The sequence below is a fragment of the Dasypus novemcinctus genome, chromosome 15 (genome assembly GCF_030445035.2).
Source record: "Dasypus novemcinctus isolate mDasNov1 chromosome 15, mDasNov1.1.hap2, whole genome shotgun sequence".
In the NCBI taxonomy this organism is placed as follows: Eukaryota; Metazoa; Chordata; class Mammalia; order Cingulata; family Dasypodidae; genus Dasypus; species Dasypus novemcinctus.
The window spans coordinates 15,033,905-15,053,056 of NC_080687.1; the positions used below are offsets into that span (position 1 = coordinate 15,033,905).

The window sequence follows — 19,152 nt, forward strand, 5'->3', positions numbered from 1 at the left end:
AAGTGTTTTTGTAGAAACATAGGGAATCCAAGTACTTGAAGTAATAGAAATAAAGACCTCTGAAGAAGGCTATTTTGCAAAAGTTACATTGAAAACAGATACTTGAATTTCATAGATGAAAAAGGAATATATGATAAGTCTGGGTGAGGCCACCTGGAAAGAGATCAAGGGTAGCAGTATGGGGGAAAAGAGTGGGTAAAAAATTTTGAGAAGGATTTCATTTTCTAGAAGAATTTCAAGATGAAATATCACAAAGAAAAGCCAAGAATTCAAACTAGTTTCTCTTATCTGCCTGAAAGATTGAAGAGTAACCTTGGCAATACCGCAATTGGGTTTTTCAGGAGTGGACTCTATGGGATAGTGTTTTTCTAAAGTTATTTACATACCAGTTACACGAAGTTTATCTGTACCAACCACAACTTCCTTTTCATCAACAGTAAAGAGTGGCTTGCCATCCTTCGAGTTGATCTGAAACTGTTGACTATGGACTTCTACCATTTTGGGACCTGAGGGATTAATGAAAACAGTTTGTTATAAAGTGTTTACTACATGCAGTTTCAAAACACCTATTTTTATACATGCCATGTCACCCAGCAATACAAAATTACCAAATATTTAGAATTATTGCCAATAACTTTTTGATCCTATTATTTGGCTTTGTAAATTGTAAACATAAATATATTGTATTACTAAAAATAATCATATAAAAATATGTTGAATAAATTATTTAAAAGTTACCTTTCCAGATTTTTAAAACTTGCCAAAAAGTAATATAATTCTTTTACTCAAATAAATTTATATTCTTTATGTAAGTAATTAGCTAAGGATTCTGCATTTTAAAATGTGAGATTTGGGAAATCACACATTTTAGTAATGGCTCACTTAAGCTAATGTCATAAACTGAAGTTAACCCAGGGGATACAACATACTCAAATTCTACCCCCTGACTCTAGTCTTAGAAGAGGTCCTTACTTCTTACTCCCAGGAAAAAATAGTACCAAGTAAGAACACCCTCAAGTTTCTGCCCTTCCCCTTCACCTAAGGCATTTTGCCTTCTCTCAGTTTCTCTCTGTGATAGTTACAGAGATAGCACTTTTCCTTCACCTGAGCTTTAGAACCACAAGTGTTTAATGGTGGCCTCCTATGTGTCAGGCACTGGGGATACAAGCCCTCATGGAGCTTATAAGATCCTGTTCAATTTTTCACTCATTCAAACACTCAGTTATACTCTGGTTTCAGATATTCACTAATTTGTATTTCCCAGTTTCTCTTTATGCTCCCAACTCTCTCTAAGCCAGGCAGTTTAATGGATTCATTCCTCTAGAACACAGCTTTCAGCATTTGCTTAAGGAACTATAAGAGTTCCTTCATTCTTTTAATGTTAGCTTTATAGTCTTATCTGAAAATGTAAGCTCATTGAAAAAATTGATCATATAATTTGTGTATTTGTTCCTGGATCCCTTTACACTACTCATTAAAGTTGTTACATACCTAATAGAAATTAAATAAAAGCTTTCCAATTAATGAATTCATCAGTTTTGGACATCAACATGAAGGTATTCTTACGTGATTTCATTAATTCATATTTTGAGGTACAAACCTTCCAATGATCCTTCCTTTAAATATGTATATATATATATACACATATATGTAAATACATATATGCACATATACATTTGTTTGTTTTCAGTAAAGGGGCAGTTAGAAAGGTAGACCTCACCTTTTCCTCTATGTTTTATCTTTCTTCTCTTAAGGAAGCCTATTTTTTGATGGTTTTATATAGTTTCTCTCCTTTGGACTTTTACCCAGAGTCTCAGGGCTCCTGTTTATCTCCTGTTTATCTGGGTGACTAATACACCTTACATATCTGTTATATAAATACAGATTTGTATTTAGTGACAAATATGAATTTATCTGAGCATAAAATTGAGGAGAAAGCCGGAATAATCTACCCATTAAAAGTTAGCTCTTGGGAAACGGACTTTGGCCCAGTGGTTAGGGCGTCCGTCTACCACATGGGAGGCCCGCGGTTCAAGCCCCGGGCCTCCTTGACCCGTGTGGAGCTGGCCATGCGCAGTGCTGATGCGCGCAAGGAGTGCCGCGCCACGCAGGGTGTCCCCCGCGTAGGGGAGCCTCTCGCGCAAGGAATGCACCCATAAGGAGAGCCGCCCAGCGCGAAGGAGGGAGCAGCCTGCCCAGGAATGGCGCCACCCACACTTCCCGTGCCGCTGACGACAACAGAAGTGGACAAAGAAACAAGAAACAAGACGCAGCAAAAAGACACAGAAAACAGACAACCGGGGGAGGGGAGGGGAATTAAAGAAATAAAAATAAATCTTAAAAAAAAAAAAAAAAAAAAAAAAGTTAGCTCTTTTGGGAAGTGGATGAGGCTCAAGTGGTTAAACGTCTGCTTCCCATGTATGAGGTCCTGGGTTCGATCCTGGAACCCCCTCCACCCCAAAAATAGTTAACTCTTTTGCTCATTAGAAGTTTATACAATGATTCTAGGAGGCTTTTGTTAAATTTAAGGGGTTAAATATTGACTAATATTTTATTTGATTATTTCATGTATGTAGGTGAAATATTCAATGAGTTAACTGAATGATATTTAAGAATAGCAAAATCATATCAACCCTTACTTGAATCAAAGAAAATGCAAGAAGATGAGTGTGTTCCATCTGACCATTTGACAAGACTTATTGCATGTTTTTTATGTACAGGTTTCTACACTAAGAATTGAGGACATAAAAATGAGTGAGCTGTAGCTTACATCTTACAGGAGTTCATAGGCCCCTAAAGAGGAAAGCCTAGCAGCCTAGTCCCAGGACAATTTCATAAGTGCTGTGATTACATGGACAGGGCTCCATGAGAGACCCAACAAGAAGTTCGTGGTTCATCTCAGGTTCAGGAACTGCATCCTGGGAAAGATGGTGTCAGAGCTGACCCTGAAGAAGGAATTCATGTTTCCCTGGTAAAGGGAGGAAGAAGCATTCCAGGTAGAAGGAACTGCTTGAGCAAAGGCACAAAGGTGAATAAAATTCCATCTTCATGTTATTAAAAAATAGACATTGAATATTCAATATAAATTGAAATATATTTTCTACTTTGAAGGAAGCTGTACTTTTCTCCAAGTGATAAAAGCCCATAATCACTCTTAAAAATTAAAGTTTGTAATTAATCTTTCACTTTTAATATTCTACTGGTTTTTATAACCTAGTTGGGACATTGATGAAGCTGAGCCAGTAATCATCTCTTGCAGCAGAGATTTTTAAGAAAAAATTCAAATTCTACCCTGGTGATAAGAAATGAGCCATGTGGCAAAATGCAATTTTTAATGAAAGGCTTTGGTACAAAGAAGGAAAGGTTAATGGTTTTATCATCTGATTAAGTTTGAGAAACTGGCTTAAGGATTTTTTTTCTAGTGAAAATACCATCAATTTCTTCCTTACATACAGTATGCCTCATTAACAACCTTTTCCCATCTCCCCCATCATGTCTTTAATTTAAAATACCATCATTTGAAAACAAAAGTCATAACGTCTTTTAAAAAAAGGAAAAAATCTGCTGCTGAAATACGGTGTGATGGGGAAAAGTGCTATAAAGGAAGGACAAAGTATAGTTCACTCTACTTTCTTTTAGGTCTCATTTTGTATTTAGTTCAGCCTTATAAAGCTGACATTAATCAGCATTACCTGTACAGCCTGGCTTTAGGTCAGTCTGCTATAGCCAGGCATTTTGAGTCCAAGAACCTCTAATGATTAAGCAAGGAATCCAGTGCCCTTTACAGCAATCACCTGGATGAACCCTCTTTTCTTTATTCCTGACCTGCTTTGTTAGGGTTTTGTCTTCACTTGGCTGATGAATCTGAGCTAGGTTTTCCATGCATGATGCTTTCCATGATGCTGGATACTTGGTGTTGGTGTCTAGTTCCCCTGGGAAAATTCCCTCAAGGCCCAGAACAGTACTTAGAGCTTACCAGTTTGGATGACCTTGGATAAACATCTTGTCCCATTTTATCCCTTAGAGTTTGAAAACTCTACCTCAAGCTTAGGTTGGTGTCCCAAGCATGCCCATGGTACACAATCTTTTATTCACTTATTCATTCATTGAATGCATATTTATTGAATACCTACTATGCATCCAGCACTATGCTAAGCACTGGGGACCGGATAACCAGGGACCCTATTCTCGAGGAACACAAGTTCAGGTTCTGGTGCTAAATGTCAATTGGGGAAGACTTCCTGGAGGAAAGGACAGGTAAGGAGAAATCTGAAGAAAGAACTGGAACCTGACAGATGAAGAATTGGAAGCTTACTTCTGCCTGGAAAAATAAGAATTTTATCCAGGCAGAAGTAAGAGCAAAGCGAAGGATAAAAGTGCAAGGACTCTTGGCATGTCTGAAATAGTGGTTCAGAGTTCCTGAAAGCTTAGAGTTTAGGTGGGATGTTAATGAGAGAATGCTGCAGAGATAAGTTGGGGCAAGATCTCCAAGGGACTTAGAAACCATGTCAGGGAGTTTGAAATTCAGTTTGAAGGCAAAGAGTCCCAAATAGGGGGATGATATGAGCAGAAACGAAAGATCACTATGGTTTCAGTTCATTCACTATTTCATTAAACACTTATTTTATAAGCGGCCACAATGTGTCAGACACTGTAATGGACAGTGTGGAGAAAGAATCAAAAAAGGAATAAGATCAGGGTTAGTTGAGAAAAATCAGAGAAGAGATTAGTTGAGAATATTGCAGATTATATATATAAACGTTTATATACATACATACTTTCATATAAGGGTGAATGGAATAATCTATGCCCAGTATTTGAGAATTGCTTGATCAAATTATTATATGTATTTTGCTTCAAATATAAGTAGCCATTAAAATAATGCTACGGAGACTTTATACAAATTAAATTGGAAAATGAGGGACTTCTGTGTAACTGAAAACATGGTGGTTGTGTAGTAATAAATCTCTAAAAAATCTTTCCCCAATTCTGACAGTGTCACAACTATAAAAATTCTGCAGAAAGAGAATACAGAAACTGCAAAATAACTGAGTCAAAGAAGAAAACAAGAATTTCAGAATTTATGACATTCATGTAAAGCATTGATGAGAGGAAAACTTATTGTACTAAATGCTTTTATCAACACAAAACTAAAAAAAAACAAAAAACAAAGTGGGCCAAAAGAAGGCACAAGAAAGGAATTAAAAATAAAAGCAGAAATTAAAAAGGAAGAAAACAGTAAGGGTAGATGTAATTATAAATCAAAATACTGGTGGTGGTTTTTTTTGAGAAATTCAGCAAAACAAGCCACTATGTGATGTAATGAAGAAAAACCAAGCACAAATATACACATAATAAGTGATAAGTGGAGAATAAATGCTGAAACAGAAGAAATAAAAAAAAAAAAAGACTTGAAGACATAGAAGAAATAGCTAATTTCATAGGGAAATACAGATGCCAGAATTGACCCCATCAGAATTAGAAAGCTTAAACAAACCAAGATCCACAGAACAAATGGAGAAAATTATAAAGGAACCCTACCTAAAAGCAGCAGGCCTGGATATTTCCATGGGGGAATTCCTAACAAATCTTCAAAGACCAAATTGTCTTAACGCTCTGTAAATTATTGCAGAGTACTGAAAATACTTTAAGAAACAAGTTTAACCCTGATGCGAAAGCTAGGTAAAGACTGTACAAAGGAAGAAAACTGCAGGATAATACTACTCATGAATATATGTACAAAAATTCTAATCAAACAGAAGCAAACTATAATCCAACACCACACTAAGAAAATACTATCCCATTACAAGTGGGATTTATTTCAAGAATGCAAGGTTGGCTCAATATGAGAATATGATTAATATCATATTAACTTAATAAATCTAATAAAATAATTCATAATTATCTCCACAGGTGCTGACATAGCCTTTGACAATAGGAATTAAAAGATACTTTCCTAATGTGATAAAATGCATGTACCTTAATCCTAAGATTAATATTTTATTTAATGGAAAAAACCTAAAAACACTCCTGTTGAGATAAAAATAAAAGGCAAGGATGTACATCATACTAGAAGTATATGTCTATACAATTAATAAAGTAAAATCAATTAAAGGCATAAAGATTGAGTAAAGAAGTAAAACCATTTCAATTTGCAGTTGACATAATAGTATAGCTGACAAACTCCAGAGAATCCATGATAAAACTAACTCAACCAATAAAAGAATTCAGTGAAATTGTAGGATATAAAATTAATATAGAAAAATCAATAACTTTCAAATACACAAACAAAAGTAAAATGGCATAATGACAGAGAAAATACCATTCCCAATAACAAAAAAGAAAATAAAAAATTCAGGAATTCATTGATGAGAAATGAGCAAAACCTAAAGGAAGAAAATTTTAAAACATTCCTGAAAGGTTCTTCAAAAAATTTGTATTACAGTTCTCCAGAGAAACAAAATCAACTTATATAGGTATAGATATATAGATACACAATACAGATATTTATAAGAGATTATGAGAAATTGGTTCATCTGACCACGGGGGCTGGCAAGTCTGAACTCTGTAGAGCAGGCCACAAGTAGAAAACTCTGATGAGGTTGAGGCTGAAGTTATTAGTCTGGATTCCCCAGAGGAAACTGGCTGGCTAGAAATTCCGACAAGAACCAATGCTGAAGTTGAGTCCCAATTTCTCTTCTGACCCCCAGTATCCTCAGTTCTGGCTTTAAGATCTCCAATTCATCAGATAAGGAGACTCCTTATAGAAGGCAATCTCGTTGTTGATCATAGATAAAATAAACTGATGATAGATATAAATCCCATCTCAAAATACCTTCACATTAACAAATAGACCAGTGCTTGACCAAACAACGGACATGATCATCTAGCCAAGTTGGCACATGAAATAAACCATCACACAGATGGAAAGACATTACCCATTTTTATTTTATTTTATTTTTTCTTCCCTCCCCCTCCCCGTACCTCCCACCCTGTTTTTTGCTGTCTGTGTCCATTCGCTGTGTGATCTTCCGTATCTATTTCTCCTTTTGTCTTCTCTTCTCATTTTTCTCCTCTAGGATTCACCGGGATTTGATCCTGGGGACCTCTGATGTGGAGAGAGTTTCCCTGTCACTTGTGCCACCTCAGTTCCCAGTTTCTGTTGTGCCTTGCCTTGACTCTCCCCTTATTTCTCTTTTGTTGCATCATCATCTTGCTGCATGACTGTGCAGGCACTGGCCACATGCGCACTTGGCTTGCTGCATGGGCATTTTTTTTTACCAGGAGGCCAAAGGGATTGAACAAGGTCCTCCCATATGGTACGTCGAAGCCCAATCACTTGAGCCACATCCGCTTCCCCATTCCTTGTTTTTTAGATAGGAAATTTCAACATTATAAGATGTCAATTCTGCCTAAAACTGACTCTTAGATTTATTAAAAATTTCAAAATCACCCATAACTAGAGGAATGCAAATTAAAACAGCACTGAGATACCATTTCTCACCTATGGAATTGGAAACTTAAAAGATTATTCTGTAGGCAAGCCTCTGAGGAAACACTGTGGTGAGAATTCAAATCACTACAATGCTTCTAGAGGGAAATTTGGAAAAACCTAACAAAACTATGTATGTACTTACCTTTGAATCCAACAGTCTCAGTTCTAGGATTCTACCCTGAAGGTATGCATTCATCAAACAAAATACATAAGGTTATTCATTGTGGTAAAATTTATAACTGCAAAAAGATTGGAAATAACCTAAATGCCCATATACAGAGGAGAATAGTTGAATGAACTTAGTACATCTGTTGTAGTAAAGCCAGGAGTACTGAACAGCAGAAAAACCCAAAACTGGCTCTCAGGAGAAGTGGAGGAAAAGTTTTATTATGTGCGGGCCCAGAGGAGAGTCATTCTCCAAATTGTGAGCCCTGTTTTCCAGTTTTCATAGGTTTATATAGGATTTTATGTGGGATCAGCACGACTTCTGCTCATTGGCTAACGTGTTGTAGGTGAAATTTTGCAAGTGGGGTTACAGAAGTAGAATGCAGGTGCAAGGTTGTGGGCTGATTTACAGAAGCGGGGGTGGGGGAGAGTCACTTGTTTGATATCTTCCTGCTAGGCCATGTTTCCACAGGCTGATTTACAGAAACAGGGGGCAGGAGTTATTCCTTTGATATTCTCCTGCAAGGCCATGCCCTCACAAGCCAATCCACAGAAGCAGGGGCAGGAGTGACTTGGTAGATATTTTTGCAAGGTTATGCTTTATATTTCTCAACAATTCCCCCCCTTTAATGTCCTTATAATTTTTATAGGGCGTTACTCGAGCTAAGTGGAAAAACATCTTAAGGTAGTAAAGCATTTTACAAAACACAAGTATGTTACTAAGATTAGTACCTATTTTTAAAACCACATTCCAGTTTCTGGGAGATGTAGTTGTTAGCTCACTCCCAAACAGTAATCCCAGCAGTCTGAGGAGGAGTAGGAACTATAGGAGCAGGAGTTCATCTTGTCAGGTGATGGCGATTCTTGGTGGCTCTGGGGAATATGGATTTTCAAAGGGCAGTCAGGTACAGGATGAGTTGTCCAGTTGTCTTGTTTTTAATTGGAGTGTACCCTTTTAACTCTAGTGTGATGAATCCAAGGGACAATACCTGAAACTTTGAGAACTGTGGAGGTTACAAGGATAACAGTATGTGGGTCCATCCAGGTAGGTTGGAGGGGCTCTTTTTTCAGTTTTTTTTACCCAAATTAGGCTTCTGGGCAAGTGTGGGTGGCCTAATAGAATGGGATCGTGAGGCAGTACAGTTTTGTGTAGTTGGGCTAGGGTTTTTTTAACTGCTGGAGGATAGAATCCTGGCCAGTTTTTCCTAGGAGCCTGAGATTTCCCTTGAAGGTTTGAGTAATTGGGAGGGGTTGTTTAAACAGAACTTAAAAAGGTGAAAAGCCTAAGGGTCTGGGGTGTGCAGTCTGACTTTAAGGAGGGCTAATGGGAGTAGATTTACTCAAGGGAAGCCAGTTTTTTATTTTTTTACAGACGTTGGCTAGGGTGCTTTTGAGGATTTGATTTATGCATTTTACTTTCCCTGAGCTTTGGGGCCTATATGCTGTGTGGAGTTTTTACTTAATTCCTAATATTTTGCTAGCTCGTGGACAACGGCTGATATGAGAGCTGGGCCATTGTTGCTGCTTATGAATAAAGGTATCCCGTGCTAGGGAACTATTTCTCAGAGCAAAGCTTTAGTTACTTTTCTTGTTTTTCTCAGAGCAAAGCTTTAGTTACTTTTCTTGTTTTTCAGTGTGGTGGGGAAAGGCCTTGACTCAACCCGACGAGATACACATTATTACTAATAAGTACCTATACCTTTGACTTGGTTTTATTTCTGTAATGTCTGTTATAAAGTTTCTTTTTAAAGATTTATTTATTTTATTTATTTCTCTCCCTTCCCCCCCACCCTGGTTGTCTGTTCTCTGTGACTATTTGCTGCGTCTTCTTTGTCCACTTCTGTTATTGTCAGCAGCACGGGAATCCGTGTTTCCTTTTTTGTTGCGTCATCTTGTGTGCCAGCTCTCCGTGTGTGCAGAACCATTCCTGGGCAGGCTGCACCACTTTCTTTCGTGCTGGAAGGCTCTCCTGATGGGGTGCACTCCTTGCGCGTGGGGCTCCCCTACGCGGGAGACACCCTTGCATGGCAGGGCACTCCTTGCGCGCATCAGCACTGCGCATGGGCCAGCTCCACACGGGTCAAGGAGGTAGGCGGATGCCCTAACCACTGGGCCAAGTCCGCCGCCCTGTTGTTAAGTTTTTAAAAAGGGCGGTTCCTGTGTGTTGGATGCTGGCCGGGGCCCGGGGATCTTGGGAGGGGTTGTTTTTAGCACAAGTTTGGCATTGGCTGCTAACAGTGGTGCAGAGTGAGGTCATCCAGGCAATGCAGTAATATTTTCTGAGCAGGGCTTTTAAAGCAGTTTTTCTCAGGTGGGCGAGCTGGTGGCATTGTTGAACAAGGGTGTGGGTGGCCCCCTCTGGGATGAAGACTTGGCTATCCAGGAGTAGCCAGTTTTCCTCTGGGGTCTGGTGTTTTTTTCTCTTTGCCCACTCTGTTTCTCCCGGGTATAGTCAAGTTTTTTAATGTGTTGTTTTAAAAGGGACAGGAGAGGCACCAGTGGAGGGGTTGCAGTTTGAGGGCCTTTTTGGTAGCCTGTTGAGCCGCTTCACTGGCTAGTGTATTTCCTTTAGTAACTGCATCCGTTTTCTTCTGATGTTCCTGACAGTGTATGACGGTGACTCTGCTTGGCTTCCAGACAGCCTCCAGTAGTTGAAGGATTTTTTTTCCCTGCAGTTAGGAGTCCCCTCTCCTTATAAATTGCTCCATGGATATGTACAGTAGCGAATGTATACTTAGGTTTAGTGTAAATGTTTGCCGTTTGCCCAGTGGCCAGTGGTAGTGTTTGAATTAGTGCCCAGAGTTTTGCTTGCTGTGCAGACTACCTTTTAGGTAGGGGAGCTGCTTTTATTACTTATTTAGCTGTGGTGACTGCGTATTTAGTAAGACTCTTTTCGTTTCTGATAAAACTGCTGCCGTTTGTGAGTAGGGTTTGGTCTGGGCAAGGAAGTGGCCCATCCTGGAGGTTGGGGCAGCTGGTATACACCTTTTTGTCATTTCTGCACAGCTGTGTTCAGGAGTTCCTCTTTCAGTTGGCAAAAAAAAGTGGCAGGATTTAGGAAAAAAGGTGCGGGAGTTTTTTGAAGCTCTGCAGGATCTGAGTCCAAGTTAATTGAGTCCTTTTTTTTTGTTTTTTGAGTCTTGGGATTCTCCCATTTAAAAGCAAATAGTGACTGACTCCGGAGAGCTACCCAAAGGCAGAAAAAAGCTCCTTTAAATCCAGACACGTAAACCAGGCGGCCCCAGGTGATACTGGCAGCAGCACGGAGATTCAGGGTAAAGTACTCCCCCCTTTTCGGGGTGGCCTTTCTCGATTGGTTGGGTCTGGATTTTTAAGGCTGTTGCTAATAGGGAGACCTGCTGTTTTATTTGCTTTTTTGCTCCCCCCTCAGCAGTTTTGTCCCGACTGATGAATACTTTGTCTGTGACTTTGAGGAGCTGGGAGATGTTTATCTCTGTGAATGCATTTAGCTTCTGAAGTTTTTGTTTGATGTCCAGTGCCGCCTGGACAATGAAAGTTGCGCTGACCATTTTCTGGCTTTCTGGGGGTTCTGGGTTGAAGCGGGTGGAACTCTTGAAGGCTTTGCAAAGTTGCTTATAAGAATTTCCCAGAGGTTTTTCAGGCTTTTGAGTGACGGAGGCTGTTTTGGGCATGTTCGTGGGTCGCCTCGCTCCTTCCCGTACCCCTCTGAGGAGGGCTGCTCGACACTGCTGAAGGGCAGCGCCCCTGATCTGTGCTGAGGTCCCAGGCCGGCTGAGCTGCTGGTGCTGTTTCTCGGGCCCATTCCTCTGGCTCTATGACACTTGCGGGGGCCTGTTCCCGCAACCACTTTTTGGCTTCTGTGTATTCCGCGTCTCTCCTCCGTATTGAACTGGGTTAGGGGTTGGTGGTGATCCTCCCAAGTGGGGAGGTGGGTTTGGAAAATGAACCCCATGAGGTCGATAAGAGCCTGCGCTTTTCTGAACAGGAACCCATGTGGGCTCCAGTTTAAGACAGCGGCGGCTGTGAGAGGCTGACAAAGCAGGCTTGGCCCCCGGGGTGGGCTGGACCCTGTTTCACCGAGGGGCATCTCAAGCACAGGTTGCGCTGGCCAGAGTCTTTTTGCCCAGGGACTTCAGGACCCCCCTGGGGGGCTGACGGGCTGAGGAACTGAAGGTGGAGGAGTTTCTGGGCTTGTGGGGGGCCTGGGGCAGGGAAATGTTCTGGAATGGCTGGAAAAAATGGCGGGGATAGTGGGTTTTCTTTCGGAGATTTTTGTAGAATAATAGGTTTTAGAGGTTCGGCCATTTGAGTTACTAGGACCCTGCTCTGACCCTTTCTTTCAACACAGAATCCAACCTAAGGGGGCAGGGTTTGGGCAATTTTTAACCAGGAATTGATGTAGGGAAACTGATCAGGGTGGCCGGGGGTCTCAGTGACTGCCCGCCATGCGGCGTGCACTTTGGCCACCTCTAGGGTTCTCTCTGCGGGCTAATTAACACTAAACTTAGGCCACCCTACTTGGCACAGAGTCTGGAGAGTTCTGGGGGACATACGACACTATAATCCCCAGAAAAGCCTTTCTTGAAGTTTTTTTAACATATGGTCTAAGACTGTGAGTTTGGACTGTGATGATCCCATCCGTGAACCGGTGTCGCAGGACAAACAAAGGAGGGGGCCCCTCACGAGGTCACTCAGTTGCCACCTGCCGCGTCTCTCGCGAGAACTTCGGCTCATCTAAGGTAAGGCGTCTGTGTAGAGTCCGGATTAGCCATTATGCCGTATGAGGTAGTCATGGAGAGCAGGTTGGGGCTCACGCAGCCTCCGTAGCGCAGGCTGTGGAGCCACAAACTGGGTCAGCAGAGGCAAGCCTCTGCAGTCCCCACTCATTCACTCAATCGCTCAGAGGTTACACAGTCCCACCCAAGGGCCTACCTCATCCTGGAATCTCGAATCTTGAGATTTTTGGGAGGTGATCAGTCTCCCCTTCTGTCCAGAGACGGGCCTGAGTGGGACACAGAACCCTGAGGCTTTACCTTTCCAGCGCCTGATACTGTTCAATCCACCTCTCCACCGAGTCAGACCGGGGTGAAGGCCCACAGGGATCCTCTACCTGAAGAAGGCCCTGTCAAGGGGACAGGTGGCGCCACCCCGTTCGTGTGTGGAGATCTCCGCCAGCTGCGCCCACCAGTCCCAAGCCGGACGCCCAAAGGGCCAGCTCGGCTGGGTTTCCCCGCCAGGGAACCAAATGTTGCAGCAAAGCCAGGAGTTCTGAACTGCAGAAAAACCCAAAACTGGCTCTCAGGACAAGTGGAGGGACAGTTTTATTGTGCATGGACCCAGAGGAGAGTCAATCTCCAAATTCTGAGCCCCATTTTTCAGTTTTCATAGGATTTTATGTGGGATCAGCATCACTTTTGCTCATTGGCTAACTTGTTGCTAGGCGAAATTTTGCAAGCTGGGTTACAGAAGTAGAATGCAGGTGCAAGGCTGTGGGCTGATTTACAGAAGCAGGGTGGGGGAAGTCACTTGTTTGATATCTTCCTGCTAGGCCATGTTTTCACAGGCTGATTTACAGAAACAGGGGGCAGGAGTCATTCATTTGATAGTCTCCCACAAGGCCATGCCCTCACAGGCCGATCCACAGAAGCAGGGGCAGGAGTGACTTATTAGATATTTTTGCAAGGTTATGCTTTTTATTTCTCAGCACATCCACACAATAGTGAACTATGCAGTTGCAGGACTGAATGAGGAAGATATATATGAATTGAATTGATATGGAATACTTTCCAGGACATATCATTAAGTGAAAAAAATAAAGGGAAGACAGTATTTATGCTCGCTCTTCATGTTAGACAGAAGAGATGCTGGGGAAGTCATGGAAACACTTAGTAGCCATCTGCCAGCCCTTGCCTACCACACCGACTCCTTTTCTATTGTGTGCAATTGTTTCAATATGTTTCCATTCTGCAGCCTGAGGAGAGATGCTAGGTCTAATAGACCCTGAACTTGGAACAAGCAATTTTAGCTGCTTATCAGGGCAGGAACTCTCAGTGGCCCCCTCTCCCTGGTGTGGATAAATACCACACTCTTAGGTGGCGAAAATTTGTCTTTCCTTCCTGAGGCGATGTGGGACATACAGAGCTGCCAGCAACTGTCCCTGACCCAAGCAGCTGGGCTCCACGGCAGACTGGCTCTGATGGGCTCTCTTCCCATGCTCTTGGTCCCTTTGTGCTGTGTAAGTAATAAAGCAGGCATTTACTGAAAGCTTCTGCGTTGCCTGAACCTGTTCCCACGATGCACTACACAGCAACTCACTCAAAAGCAGACATAAGAAAAGATACATGTATCTGCTCATTTATGAAGAAGAAACAGAGAAAGGCTAAACAGGCAACTATAGAGAATAGTTACTTACAGGGGATGGTTCGAAAACAGAAAGAAGGATGGCGTGGGTTCGAGGTATCTGGGATGGAGAGAAAGTGATATTTCTTTGACTACATCTTTTGTATAGTTAGACTCTTAGAATCATAGTCATGTTTCATACACCTTAGACATACCCTTCAAAATAAATACACCTTTCAAATAAATTCTCTTTTATTTCTTTTAGTTGTGGTTTTCAAAATCCTGTGCTTTTGGACATTTCCATGTAAACATTCTTCTAAATGTACTAAACTTTCAGAGTAATGACACAGTAACACAAATTTAGCATTCTCTTTGGCATGAAAACTTTAGGTTGAATTTACTCCATTCTTTTTCTTTTTTCTAAATCGTGCATTTTGTTGTGTCAGCTGCTTTTCTTTGAAGGGACTCCTTTTTGGTCTGTCCTTCCAGTCATTGCACTCAGTAGTCTTGTCTCTTTGATAGGCTTTGATATTGTTATGAAGGCTTTCAAAGCCCTGAAGTAAAAGTAACTCATCTGGAGAGTGGCTGTAGCTCGGTGGTTGAGCATGTGCTTCCCATGTATGAGGTCCTGGGTTCAATGTCCAGTACCTCCTTAAAAAAAAAAAAGTAACTCATCTTTAGGATCCTCCCCTTTTAGGCTTTCCTGCATCCAGCTGCTTGGACATTTCTTGTTGTTTATTGGAAGAATTGTGTGCATCAACCTGTGCATCACTGGTGCTCTCCTCCTCATTGACTCTGGTACTTTCCCATTCATCTCCATCCTTTTCAGTATTCTCTTCTTCTTTCTCAAGTTCCAGGATTTCTACTCCTGGAATGTAATCTTTGCCATCTAATTCTCCATATTCTAGCATTCTTGTTTCTATCAAGGCCTCTGTTGGTTTACCCCATAATTTCTTCTGTAAGACTTGAGGACTCAGTGTTGAGAAGAGCTGAATCAAAGTTCTAGTGGACATGACGACATTCTTATCTTTGTGTCTTTTATCCTAGGCAAGTCTTGGAGAAGTTCTTACTCATGGCTAGAAGACATCATGCTGTTACTTCCTTTGGAAGTACCATTGTGATTTCCCCAGAGCTCTTGCAGGTTACAAGATTGTTGGCCACAGTCGTGAGCAATGACAGATGTTTTCTGAGGGTACCAGGTGATGAGGTTCTTGTGCAGCAAAAAGAGCGTTCTTTTTTACTTCTCTTAAGTGGGGCTGTAGAGACCTTTTCACAAACGGTTAGAAGTTAAGGAGAAAATACTCATGAATTCCTCCTAATATGGAGATAAGGTACTAAGCATCACTTTCACTTCAAGCCTCTCCTTAGAGAGGTGTTTCAGTAGTTTTTTTTTCTTCCTAGAACCTTGGGGATCATGAATCAAGTAAATAGCTGAAAACATCTGTTTTTTTTTATTATTTTCTTCCTTAGGCTTTCATAGTCTTCGCTACCTTTTCTTATGTTTGGAGTTTCTCTTCCCTATGCCACACTGCCCAGAAGGTCTCTTGGTGTTGGTCCTTCATCCTTAGATTCTGAGCCTTCATCCTGTTTCTCTTCTTTCCCTGGGAAAAATGGCAAAGCAGCATATAATATTTTAGTAACTTTAGAGAAACATACAGTTGTGATAACATTGACAGTTTTGGCATAATTCCAGACGTTTCTTCTGTAGAGTTAATGATCACATCCAAAGATACCTTGGCTATAGTCACATTGCTGTATCTAACATGGTATGCCTGACATTCTGCAATTTTATATTCCCTTTATTGTTCTTGTGCTTCACATTTTATTCTTGCTGTCAGTCATTATGAGTGTATAAAGTCTTTCTCAGAAGACTGTCATGGCAACACTGAACCTCAAAAAGAGCTCTAGCAAACTTGATGGATTAATGAGATTCTTGTTTCTCAGCAAGACCAAAGCTTTGCAAAATGTCCTTTAAGGACCTGGAATCAAGACAGTGTGATTGTAAGACAGCATATCTTTCAGCTCTTGAGTTAATTTGTTTAGATGTTCAATGTAGCAGTGACCAATCTGTGCCATGAGTATCTCAAAAAAATCTCCACATTGAATTTGTGGTGATGGGACTGCTGTAGAAACTTCTTGAGGTAGGCTGGCAGGGTTTGTTTGGTCAGATTCTATAGCTGTGGCAGATTGCTGGGCAGCTTTGTGGTTCTTCCAGGAGCAAGCAGTTCTCAGCAAACCCACACTACTGACATCCACTAACCCACCTTCGTGCAATGTGGATTTGAACTTCACAGTTTGTGCCTCTTTTACTTTTAAGCTAACCAGAATTGCCAAAGGAAATTAGCTTTGGCAACCAGAGCTGCATTTATAGCTAGTAAGATTTTTGCTGTTATTTATGGTTTGATGTCATTTAGTTTAAAGATTTGAAATGCTCATTACTCATGCTTACTTTTCAATGCTTAGTTTCTTTTGAAATTTAATTGGAATTTTTGAATTTGATTGTATTGGTTGCCAAGTTTTTTTCAGGTGTTTTAGCAAAAACTAGTTACTTACGTAATTAAGTGGAATTTGGCTAGATCAAATAAATTACATTTTAACATCCAGATTGGCTTAATTTAACTTCTAGGAAGTGTGAGTCTGTTGGGCTTTGTGATCCTGGAAAGCCATTTAGTGAAAATCTTGGACTTGGTGAGATGAGTGATATCTCCTGGCACTTAGTCCTCAATATAACAGAGATTTTGCAGCCAAAACTTTAATAGAAGTCACTAATTTAAAGATTTTATCAACTATTTAATAAAATGACTAATTTTAAGCACCAAGCCTAAAACTGAAGGTTGGAGGTTAACAACTAAAACCAAAGTAATCTAAATGGGCAAACATTTTTTTTCCTTCTCCCTCGATAACTCCTGGCAATTTCTTAGAGACAGAAATGGGAACCATATTTTTAGCAACTAGGACAATTACTGGCATGCCTAATTTTAGGAAATCTGATTAGAGAGAGGGTGGGCTAGTAGAAACACTGCTGGCAGATGAAAACATCCTGGATTCAATTCTGCTTTGGATTTTCTACTAACTGTGTTCTTGGACAAGTCAGTCTTTCAGTACTTTAGTTTTTTAATCTATGAAATAAGAGGCAGGTTTATATCATTTCTAAGCTCCTTTTAAATGATATATGAAACCATATTTAACAAAGATAAATGAGGAAATTAGTATTTGTATAAATTGTTTTAATGAGAATATAAAAGGTTCTTCTACTTCTGGAGCACCTGAGAAACAATTATATATTCTTCATAGTAATTAATTACTTGACAGTTGTATTAGTCAATCAAAGGGGTGCTGACGCAAAATACCACAAATTGGTTGGTTTTTATAAAGCGTATTTATTTGGGGTAGGAACTTACAGATATCAGGCCATAAAGTACAAGTTACTTCCCTCACCAAAGTCTATTTGGAGCAAGATGGCTGCTGATGTCTGAGAGTGTTCAGGCTTCCTGGGCTCCTACGTTCCTGCGGCTTGCTTTTCTCTGGGTTCAAGGTTCCTTTCTTCCTGGGGCTGGCTTTTCTTTCCTCTGTGTGCTGACTTCCCAGGGCTCCAGCTTGAGTCCTCAGCATCAATCTCCAACATCAAAACTCTGACATCAGAAACCCTCAACTCTGTTTCTTGCCATGCCCTAATCATAATTCAGTCATGCCCAGGTACATATCAGATTACAAGCATAATCCAATATTTCTTTTTGGAATTCATCAATAATATTAAACTGCTACAACAGTATATAGAACCTACCGCATAAGCGTGCAGTAAATATTTGTTGAATAATGGCAAAATAAGGACAAAAACTCAAATATTTATGTAGTAGATTGAATCATGTACCCCAATAAAGACTTGCCTTTTTTTAATCTTATTTCCCGTTCTTGTGGGTATGAACCTGTCTGTAAACGGGACCATTTGAAGATGTACTATCAGTTAAGGTGTGAACAGGATCTCCTAACATCCTGTTCAGGTGTCGCCAAACTGAATGAGAATAGACCTTAATCCACATGACTAGAGGCAGAAGTCAGAGGAAACCTGAGCAGACACAGGAGAGAGTAACTGCCATGGGACAGAGGCAGAGGAGCAAGACGAAGAGCGCCAGGGACTGTGGCCTGCCGGCACGAGAAGCATGGCCTTGGGGACTCCTTGATGCTGGGCTTCCAGTCTCTGAAACCTTGATCCAATAAATTTCCTGTTTTTGTCATTGCACCTCTGGAGAACTAAGACAATTTTAAAGCTACAAAGAAGTTTAAGGATGGTGGTAAAGATAAATCATAATACCGTATAATTCCTAAAAAGGTATATGATTTAGATAAGCTTCAAGAATATGACTATTGGAGACACTGAAGTTCATTTCTGGGTCCGCTGAGAATTTCATTGGACTTGGTGACCAAACAAAGCTTCAAGCAAAAGTGAACTACAATTAGATTTCTGGAGCAATTTATAAAGATTAAAACAGAACATAAAATATGGCATTCTTGTATTAGTGTATTAAAAAGAAACCATCTGGTTAACATTTGACTGTAGTTTTCAGTAAGTTATTGTGTTTTTTTTCAAAAGTAGCCAATAAAAAGGAGCGATATGACAAGTTGCCAGTTTCTGTTGATAGGTTCTCTCATCTAGTCTCCTGTGATGAGAAAGGCCATTCAATTTTCCTAGATTTAGCAAATCTATAGAATGTTGACTATGTAGAGAATGTACACAATAATTTTACTAGCTGGTTTTGTTCTTTTGTTTCCTTTATCTACATTCTTTAATATTTTTTTTCTCACTGAATTAGAAATGTCTTCAATGCTTCAACTCCTTCTGATCAGCCTTGCAATGCTCATGGGATCCCTGCTCCCCTCTGACCTCCACTCCCTGGCCTTAGCAGATTGGAAGGTATGGACATAGCTGCCCCAAGGGAAACTGATTGAAAACATGACTTGAAGAATTAGAGAATTTTCTTGGGAATTTAGAATTGGCAAAATTGAAGACCAAAGGATTGGTGTTGGGTACTATTGCCAAGTGAGATGAAGAACCACTGCCATCAAGCAGAGTGAGAACATGTGCCCTTACGTCCCTATGAAGGTGAAAATGCTGGTGGAAGAGCAACTGCATAGGAGGATAAAGGACTATGTGAGAGAGAGAAGGAGAGGAG

At 40.6% G+C, this 19,152-nt stretch overlaps 1 protein-coding gene and 1 pseudogene across 2 annotated transcripts in view; both read right to left on the minus strand.

The window, feature by feature from the left end:
* The window catches only part of SGCG (sarcoglycan gamma), a 157,595-nt gene that overhangs the window by 47,189 nt on the left and 91,254 nt on the right, over positions 1 to 19,152 (minus strand). For both annotated transcript variants that reach the window (XM_058277057.2, XM_058277058.2), the window contains exon 5: positions 387 to 506. In XM_058277057.2, coding sequence (XP_058133040.1) covers positions 387 to 506 — 120 coding nt within the window. The remainder of the gene's footprint in view (positions 1 to 386; positions 507 to 19,152) is intronic.
* On the minus strand, positions 14,573 to 17,770 carry LOC139436565 (protein SDA1 homolog; annotated as a pseudogene).